Source organism: Mandrillus leucophaeus, unplaced genomic scaffold (assembly GCF_000951045.1).
Source record: "Mandrillus leucophaeus isolate KB7577 unplaced genomic scaffold, Mleu.le_1.0 Scaffold423, whole genome shotgun sequence".
NCBI lineage: Eukaryota > Metazoa > Chordata > Mammalia > Primates > Cercopithecidae > Mandrillus > Mandrillus leucophaeus.
In genome coordinates, this window is record NW_012104510.1 from 132,189 (window position 1) to 141,906 (window position 9,718).

A 9,718-nucleotide genomic window follows, 5' to 3' on the forward strand; every position below is an offset into this window, starting at 1 on the left:
CCCAGAGAAGGCAAGATGGCGGCCAGGACGGGGCGCGCCTGAGCTCCCACTCCCCACCCAGAGAAGGCAAGATGGCGCCGCCACTTTGGACAACCGTTGGTCAGTTTTTTAAAAGTTAGCTATGCCCAGTAACTGAGAAATCCCGATTCTTACACTTCCACAAAAAGCTGCATACACGTGTTCGTGGCAGCTTTACTGTAACAGCCGCAAACGGGAAACCACCCGAAGTCCCTTCAGTGGGCGCCTGGATCGGCCAACTGATGACAAGGAATAAACTACCGACCCACGCAAGAGTCACATGCACGCGGGGGCGGCAGAAGCCGGGTCAAGTCCGCGGGGTTCCTTTTCTGCGACTTTTGGGAAAAGCACAAGGTGCAGGGGGAGAGCAGGTCAGTGGCTGCCAGTGGCCGGGTGTCCGGCCTGAGCTGGGGAAGAGATGAGCGTCTCCATGCGAAGTGGACTGAGCGCTTTCTGAACACCTGGGATAAGATTGTTCTAATTCCCGAGTGTGAGCTGGAAGCTCTGGGATCCACCCCGGGCTGAAACGCAGGGAAGGATGACCCGGGGCAAATCTGAAGACCGGGAGCGATCCAAGCAAAGCTGCTCCCAAACCAAGGCCGCCGCCTGTGCCGCTTCCCCTCCTCCCCCGACTCCCAGAGGCAAAGCCTCTTTCCTCTGCCCGGTCCCTCCCGCCCGGCGTGGGTGAGTCGCGGGGTCACAGGGCACCCACCTCAGACATGGGCACGCTCCAGATGTTGTTACGAATCTTCGGGGCGGCCAGTTCCTTCAGGCGACTCGTCGCTCGGTATTCCAGGCAGGACCGAGGAATGGGCCAGACAGGAGTAGTCCTGAGGGAGGTCCCCATTTCAGACCAGCAGCTCGCCGGGGGAGGGGTGTGTGTGTGTGTGTGTGTGTGTGTGTGTGTGTGTGTGTAGCTCGGCCGGGGGAGGGGTGTGTGTGTGTGTGCGCGTGTCCGGGGAGGGGTGTGTGTGTGTGTGTGTCCGGGGAGGGGTGTGTGTGTGTGTGTGTCCGGGGAGGGGTGTGTGTGTGTGTGTGTCTGTGTCTGTCTTTCCCAGCTCCTCTGTTTCTGGGGTAGTGGTGGGTTTTGAAAGCATCTCCAAGCAGGGATTCATAGAGTTCTCAAGCACAGAGCTACCGTCTCCCAGGGCTGTCTCTGCTCAGTGTGCAACGTCCACCCTCAGGCCCAGGCCTTCCCCCATTCCCTTCTGGGATGGCAGCTCCTCCCAGGCCTTCTCCACACACCCCCATCATCAAGAGCCTGGGGTGAGGACTTGGACCCAAGGGAAGAAAGTGTTTGTCCTGAGGTTGTCATGCAAAGCTGGGGAAAGCGAAGTACAGCTGAGCTCGCGGGGCTGCGCCTTCTAAAATCAGGTCTCAGCTATGCCTCTGCCCGGAAATAAAGCCACATTTCACTGATTCTCCACACTGGAACAGGTCTGAGGTTGGGATGCAGCTTACAAGTGCTGCCAGCCAGATGGCGGAAGTGTCATGGCCACATCTGGCTGCCTCTGTGTGTGCTCAGATGTAGCTGTTCACGTGATGTGCACTGCTGCTTCTACAGGAGTTAAGTTTAATTGCAATTTAAATTGTCTTCAGGTTACAATATGATTTGGCGTTAAAAAGTGCACCAGATACCGGTGTGGAACAGTGTGTGTGCAACACCCACATCGTCTCTGTGTCAGAAGTGGTTCAAAACAGTTGGACACACTTCTGCTGTCTCCTTCAGCTGTGCTTTCCTTCATACACTGCATAAAGATGGATAACGATACGTTGTGTCGAAATAACTCAGTATCACTTTTAACAAGCACGGGGGCTCCAAGTGATAAAGAATTTTGTACATAAAATAATATGTCTTACAATTTCTACCTTTTTCGAGTACACAAAATACAGTCACAATGGTGATAACAACATCTGAGCACGCACTGTGTCAGGCACTGTGTAAAGCCCCTTTCACGGATGACCTCCACCACCAGCATTCCACAGCTGGCAATGCGGTTGCAAGGGGCCCAGCAGCCTGCTGGGGACGTGGGCTGGGAAGCGGGCCAGCCCCATCTGAACACAGGCTGCCTAGAGCTAGGACCTGGACCCTTCCCCACGCCGCATCCTGTCAGGGGAGAATAAGGCATTTCTGCCAAACTCTGCCCTCCGAGTAGGCACCCAGTCCTCCTCCCCTCCTTCCCGCACCTGTTGTTGTTGTAATATTCCAGGTAGAATCTCCTGGGCCGAGACAGTTCCTCCACTCGGCGGGACACTGCTGCGCAAAACGGGAAACGGAGTTGGTGAACCCCAGCGTAAACACCCTGCAGTTCCCAGGGCTTCTGCATGCGGAATTCAGCTTTTCACGAGCTTGGGCAGGAGGCCGAATTGGAAAAACTGTGGGCAGAGACAGCTGGGGACCAGACACCCCGCAGAGAGAAGACTTGCTGTCCCTGATTTAGGGACAATGGGCTCAGAGGCCTGAAGGTCCTTGCTCGGACACGGGATGGGAGTGGCAGGGCTGGAATGGCAGCTCAGCCCCGTGGCTCCTCAACGGGGCTCGGTACAGATCTGGGAAAATGGGTTTTGTTCTGAAGTTCGTACAAGCCTGGGGTTTCCAGGGGCCTAGTGACGACTGTGGGTCTAAAGTCAGGAACAGCGCAGGAGGGAACTGGACTGTTATTCCTTTCTATGGGGAATTCTCGAAGTGTCTCATTTGAAGGTATCTATGATACCTCAATACCAAATTCCTCTCAAGAAAAGCATGGAAATCACTGTGGAAGGGAAAGCCGGGGGTCTTCTTCTAAATTCTTGCCCCGATTTGGCCCTGTCCTGGAGCGTGTTCCCCACAACCCTCACCCCCAGGACCAGTCTCAGCTCAGGCTCCTCAGGGGACAGACTCCAGTGGACAGGACAGAGGCTCCCAGGATATGGGGCAAGGGAGGCCAGAAGTATCTGGATGGGGTGGGGCAGGTTCCCTGGAGGCCAGCAGCCGGAGGCAGGGGTCTCAGCAGGCACGGGCTCCACCTACCGGGCACTGTGATGGTGAGGGTGGTGTCCTCAAGGAACCGCTCGGTCCAGTACACAGAGGGCCTGGAATAAGTGAGCAGCTCAGGGCAAGGGAGGCAGAGAGCCCTGGCCCTGCCCGGAAACAAGCCGGGGTCTCTGCCGGGAGGGTGGCCAAGGGGGGGGTGTGGAGTTGCTGGAAGAGGGGGTAGGACAGGGAGGGGGCCAACGGGACGTGTGGATTGTTGTGAGCAAGGCTGATGTCCAGAGAGGGAGGTAGCTGGGGAAAAGCATAGCTCAGAAGAGGGCCCAGCGCCATCTCCTGGGAGCAGACCCAGGTCACAGCCGATTGCCCGAGTCCAAAGCACAAGGGTGGAGAGCCCCACATCTGAGGAGCCCTCCCCATCCTCCTCCCTAGAGAGAAGAGGGTGGCTCGAGGGGAGGGGCTCCCCGGAACCTGACACGTGTCCCCCGGCATAGGCAGATGGAGGAGACAGCCCTGGACTTACCAGTAGAGACAGAACCGTAAGCTCATCTTGCATGGGAAAATCCAGGCATACCCCTTACCACAGCATCCCTTCCTGCGAGGAGACAGGGTCCGAGCCCCCACCACCTTTTGCCCTGGGTCTCCCGTTTGCTCCCAAACTCCTCACTCTCCTTTGGCCACCGCCCAGAGGGCCACCGAGGGCCGCAGTTCCCTAGCCAGTCCCGGCGTCTGGCCACCTCCTTAACTGGCCAACCCCATCTACCCTAAGTTTGCTGGATGTGGTGGCGGTTGTGGGAGGGGAGCCGAGCAGTGGGGACAGGAGGAGCCCGGGAAGGGGACAGAGGAAGCCCCAGCGCTGCCCCCCCGAGGCCGGCCGTGGTTGGTCTGGCCTGTCCTCACCTGTCTCTCAGGACTTGCCAGTTTATCTTGGGCTCTGCCAGCTCCATGAGCCTCCTCCGCCTCCTCTTCCTCCTTGCTTTGGCCATGATGGTGCTGGGGAGCTTCTGGCTGATGGACAGCCGGCTTTGGGAGAATTCCATGTTGAAGTTGGAGCTGCTTTCTCGCCCCGACGCGTTTGGGGGCCCAGAGAAGCGTGGGTCTTGCTCGAGCGCCCTGCCCACCCGCCTCTCCTTTCCCGAGAAGGGTCTCTGGGGGAGGACTTTGGCACCACGAAGGCCTGGACCAAACCGCAGCTCCACTGCTGGCTGGATGGAAGACCCTGGCCAGGTCACCCGGCTCCCCAGGCCCTCAGCCGCCGCCTCTGTGAATTGGACATGAGACCAGCTCCCACCTGGTGGGGCCGTTTCAGTGAGTTCTAAGGTAATGTTTGCGCATCTCACAAACATTTATCAAGTACCTACTGTATGCCAGGCCCCAGAGGGGCCACCAGCCTCTAAAGAGAGCAGCGCCTGCCTCCCAGAAAGCTCACAGACCGCGGGAGGGACACAGGCAGCAGGCGAAGATGCCAAACGTCAGGACGTCTGCCCTGTCGCAGCTCTTGGCTCCCGTGTCCTCCCCGGGAGCCCCTCACACTCCTGCCGTTTTCTCTGCAGGCTGGCACAGCCCCGGGAGGACAGGGCCGCTGCTTTGTTCTTGGGCGGCACGAGTCCCCAGGCGGCACGGAGACCACGGTGAGAAGGGAGCACCCGGGCGTGGGCGTGGGCCGGGACCACACTCTGCAGGGAGGGCAGGAGCCAAGTTCCAGAGGTAGGTAGAGTCGCGCCTTGCTGGGGACACTCGGGCAACTTGCCCAGAATCACTGCCCCCAGTGCCGATTCGCTGAAGCGTTCGTTCACCCAGAACGTGTTCCTCCCGACCATTTAAAACGTTTTAACCACGTGTGGTGCTTAGAATTGTTTCAGCTTTTGAGTTGGGAGGCTTTTTTTTCCCATTTCTTTTTCTCACTGTCTGACTTGAGGCCATCACTTGTTAAACTGTGAACTCTGGGCACCTGAACTCAGTCTGCCTGACTCCAAACAGCGCTGTTTACTCCACCTCCTGCCGCTGGCTAGGGGAGCGTGTGCTGGTGTTTGCCTCAGGGCCCAGTGAGGGGTGCTGGCCGCCAGCTGACCAGGCCCACGCAGGGAACAACCGTTTCGCACGCCCAGGGGCCTGCACCCAGGGGGCTGAGCCCTCCCCCACCGCACCCGGGCAGGGCCGCTCCGCGGTGCCCACCTGATTTCAGGAATGTCCTCCTCTAAGTCCTTGCCCAGAACTCCCTCCAACTCAGAAAGAGCCTCTTTGGGATCCAGGGTCTCCGAGAACTCCTCCCCGGCCACCTCCTCGGGGGGAAGCTCCTCTTCCGGGTCCTCCGGTCCCAGCTCCGCATTGTCCGGGTCCTGGTGTTCGGGGTCTGTGGCCCGCCGGCTCTCGTACACAGAGCTCTGGAGGCCACGGGGGTCACTGCTGAGCTCCCTTTCCGACCTGCCTTCAGCCTCAGAGCTGGGCTGGTTCCGGAGTGACGTTCGCCTGCTGTCCCCCATGTACAGGTCCCTTCCCAGCCCCCGCGGCCTCACTCCCTCAGCACCCAAATGTGTCTGTGGTGGCCGCGGCAACAGGAGAGTGTCCCCCACGTTCTCCACAGTCCACATTCTAACCCCTGCGCTGTCTACAATGCCGGTCACCTGGGCTCGCGCTGGCATCAGGACTCAGTCCTGGCAGTCGTGGCTCACAGGGACCTCCCAGGATTGGTTTAGGAAGGAGGCCTGAGGGGACCCTGCAGGGGTTATCTAGATATGGCTTCCCTCTCTTAAAAGGAGACACAAGGAAGAGACCGCGTCTCCCGTTCCTGTCACTGCTGGGCCCGTCTGTAATGTCCAGAGCCCAGGCAGCCTCCTTGTGACCATGAGGCCTGCCAGCCTGAAGGCAGATGGACTGAAAAGCGGGTCTTTGATGCCCTTGTCGAGCCTCTGAACTTAGCAGCCCTGGAATCCACCCTGTGTCCAGGCTTCTCGTTACTTGAAACAATAAGTGTCCTCAGTACTAAGTGGTTTTGGCGAAGTTTCCAATCCGCAGCAGCTAGAACTGCACCCTCAGGGATACAGACCCTTCCAGCTCCAACCTGTCCTGAGAAATAACTTCAAACTAGGCTGTTCCGATTCTCACAACAAAATCATGGTTATAACTGGACTATTCCCCAGGCTGCAGCCTTCCGGACCGCGTCGCAGCTCGTCAAAGGAGCTGAATTTCCCGCCTCTGCCACACCGTGCCCCACACAGCCTATCCCCCTCCATGCCCCTCTAGCCCTTCCCTCTCCGTGCCCCCCTAGCCTTTCCCCCTCTGTGCTGTGCCCCCACCCAGTCTTTCCCTCTCCGTGCCCCCAACCAGTCTTTCCCTCTCCGTGCTGTGCCCCATCCAGCCTTTCCCCTGTGCCTCTGCCCAGCACTTCCCCCTTCTGTGCTTGGTGGTTTTCTACTCATCATTGAAGACTCAAGACTGTCAGTCCCCCATGCAGGGAGAGTCCCTGACCATCCCTTCCCTTTCTGGGCTCCCAGGCCTAAGACCCCCACCTCCACCCAGTGCTAGCCCACCCCAGAGTCCTGCTGTGTCCCTCACCCCTGCCACCAATGTGGGGCCAGCCGTCCGGGCATGGTGACCACTTGGCACACAAGAGACCCAGTTCATCAACACACGCAAAGCTCTCTCCAGCTCCCCGTCCCATCGCAAAGCCCTCTCCAGCTCCCCGTCCCATCTCCCAGATGCTCTGCTCCCAGACGCAGCCGCGCCATCACCGCTGTCGGGAAAGGGGTCTCTCGGAGGACTCCAGGCAGAAAGGCCCCTGGGAGGGTCTGGTCCCATCCAGGAGGCCGTGGGAAAACCCCCTTTCTTGGCCTGAAGTTTCCTAAACCCTCACCTTGCACTCAGTGACTTATTTTTCTCTCTTTTTTTTTTTGAGACGGAGTCTCGCTCTGTCGCCCAGGCTGGAGTGCAGTGGCCGGATCTCAGCTCACTGCAAGCTCCGCCTCCCGGGTTCACGCCATTCTCCTGCCTCAGCCTCCCGAGTAGCTGGGACTACAGGCACCCGACACCACGCCCGGCTATTTTTTTGTATTTTTTAGTAGAGACGGGGTTTCACCGTGTTAGCCAGGATGGTCTCGATCTCCTGACCTCGTGATCCGCCCGTCTCGGCCTCCCAAAGTGCTGGGATGACAGGCCTGAGCCACCGCGCCCGGCTATTTTTCTCTCTTAAACTTGACCAAGATCTGTGGGTGCCTTCCACAAAGAGATCAGTTTGGCATTGTTGCCGCTGGAGGGCCTGTGGCCACTGCGGTTTCCAGGAGACCTCGTTCAGAGCACCGCACCCAAGGCTGCTCCCTAAACCTGCGCCAGTGACACGGGGTTAAGGATCTGGCAACCTCCAGCTCGCAGCACACCCCGAGCACGCAGGCTGCAGCGCGTTTGGCCCTCACGGCAGCCCGTGGTGGAGAGGAGACGCAGATGAGCGCTCCAGGGTCATGGGAAACTCCCGGGGCCACACGGCTGGAGGAGCTGCACCCGGCACCTTCTCGGTGGGGTCAGGGCTGGTGTCTCTACAGCAGGAGCCAGAGGAGCCCAGGAGTGGGTGGGGACAGCAGAACTCCGCCCACCCTCAGGGGAGAGTTGGAGGGTCCCTGTCTGCTCCGATGTCCTGTGGAAAAGCAAAATGTTCACAGCCACAGTGCTTGATTTCTGAATGCCCTGTGATGTTGCTTTGAGCAGAAAATAGAGGGGGATGGGGACCAGGCTGTGGGGAGTGTGGGGTTCTGACTGCCCGGACCTGGGGCGTCCGCCTGGCAGAAAATAAACCAGGTTCCTAGTGTGTTCCTCTCTGCTGCGGCCGCCTTAACATATCACAAACAGAGGCTCCAGCAACACTAAGCGATCACCTGGCCGTCCTGGGCTCAGCAGCCCAACAGGGATCTCACTGGACTCAAGCCACGGTGTGGGCAGGGCTGGCTCCTGGAGCCTCCGGGGGGAGCTCGTCTCCTGCTCATTTGGTGGCTACAGAAGTCAGTGCCTTGTGGTCATAGGACTGAGATCTGTGTTCTTGGTGTGTGTGTGAGCTGGGGGCCTTTCCCGGCACTGCCGTGTGTGTGAGCTGGGGGCCTTTCCCAGCACCCAGAGGCCACTGCTCTTCTCAGTCCTGGCCCCACGCTCCATTTTCAAAGCCAGCAACGGCCAGTCTAACCCCTCACACGTGGATGCTCCACTGGCACTCATCTCTGAGCAGGGCTGGGAAACCCGCTTGGTTATTACGGAAACAGGTGATTGAAGGACGTCTGCCTGGATAAGCCGGGTGCTCTGACCCTCCAAGTCTGACCAGGTCTGGAACCCCAGTCCCACCAGCAAAGTCCGTTTTGCCACATGAAATAACGTGCCCCCAGTGTCAAAGTCAAGCAGATAGAGACGCATTTTTACGTAAAACGTTTTGTCTGGAAAAATACATAAAAACAATTGCAATTTGGGGCATGCACACAGGACGGGCGGTCTTTGGTAGATCTGCAGCGCAACAGGAGGGGCCTTTACTAGAAGGAGCAATGTTGTGTATCATTTCGAAAGAAAGCTCGCTGGAGCTGGTGAAGTTTTGGGAGCTGGTGAGCCCTGACTGGGAGGGAGGTGGGGGCAGAAGGCATCTTCACGTCATTGAGGTCACTTCAGCAGCTCCCAGGTCAAACTGGCTTTCAGGTCACAGCAGGCCATTTTGGGCGCTGGCCTGTGATGCAATCCTGGGCAGGCGCGTGCGTCCGAGTGCTTTTTCCCTGGTCTCCCGACTGTCGTCGTGTTGGGTAACTCCCATCCATATCATCGCTTTCACACCAGGTCCCAGGGACAAGGATGTGGACACCGTTGGGGGTCACTATTCCTTCTGTCACACCTACCTCATACCACACACAAAGTCAGTCCTCAGTGGATATGGGATGTGAATGCTGAAACAAAACTTTAAAACTTACGGAAAAAAGTGAACGTGACCATGCTTTTGCCCTCCAGGTAGGGAAGGATATTTTTAACAAGACGTGTAGAGTGCTAATCATCCATGACCAATAAGTCAGCCATGTAAAACTTAAGCCTGATGTTCAGGACTCCTCAAAAACGTGGAAACAGAAGCCACGAACGGGACGGCAGCATCTGTCATGTCTATAACTGATGAGTACCCAGCATAAATAAATAGCTCTTATAAGTCAATAAGAAAATAGATGGGTGCTGGGCGAGGTGGCTCAGGCCTGTAATCCCAGCACTTTGGGAGGCCAAGGCGGGCGGATCACAAGGCCAAGAGACGGAGACCATCCTAGCCAACATGGTGAACCCTGTCTCTACTAAAAATACAAAAAGTTAGCTGGGTGTGGTGGTGGGCACCTGTAATCTCAGCTACTTAGGAGGCTGAGGTAGGAGAATCGCTTGAACCCAGGAGGCGGAGTTTGCAGTGAGCCGAGATCACACCACTGTACTCTAGCCTGGGTGACAGAGTGAGATTCCTCTCCAAAAAAAAAAAAAAAAAAAGGAAAGAGCAGAACCGCAGTGATAAGCAGATATAGGAGGTGGAGCAGAACCGCGGTGATAAGCAGATGTAGGAGATGGAGCAGAACCACGGTGATGTAGGAGGTGAAGCAGAACCATGGTGATGAGCTGATTTAGGAGGTGGAGGAGAACCGTTGTGATGAGCAGATGTAGGAGGTGGAGCATAACCTTAGTGATTGATAAGCAGATGTAGGAGGTGGAGGAGAACCACGGTGATGAGCAGATGTAGGAGGT

The 9,718-nt window shown here is 57.6% G+C and overlaps 1 protein-coding gene across 2 annotated transcripts in view; it reads right to left on the minus strand.

Moving 5' to 3' along the window:
- The window catches only part of THEG (theg spermatid protein), a 16,249-nt gene extending 10,082 nt beyond the window's left edge, over positions 1-6,167 (minus strand). Inside the window, exons 1-6 of one of the 2 annotated variants that reach the window (XM_011993039.1) lie at positions 5,165-6,167; positions 3,890-4,012; positions 3,513-3,584; positions 3,029-3,090; positions 2,206-2,275; positions 731-848 (exon numbers count right to left, since the gene is read on the minus strand). In XM_011993039.1, the coding sequence (XP_011848429.1) occupies positions 731-848; positions 2,206-2,275; positions 3,029-3,090; positions 3,513-3,584; positions 3,890-4,012; positions 5,165-5,631 (912 nt within the window). In that variant the 5' untranslated portion in view covers positions 5,632-6,167. The remainder of the gene's footprint in view (positions 1-730; positions 849-2,205; positions 2,276-3,028; positions 3,091-3,512; positions 3,585-3,889; positions 4,013-5,164) is intronic. The other variant, XM_011993040.1, reaches the window with a different exon arrangement.
- Between the last annotated feature and the right edge of the window lie 3,551 nt (positions 6,168-9,718).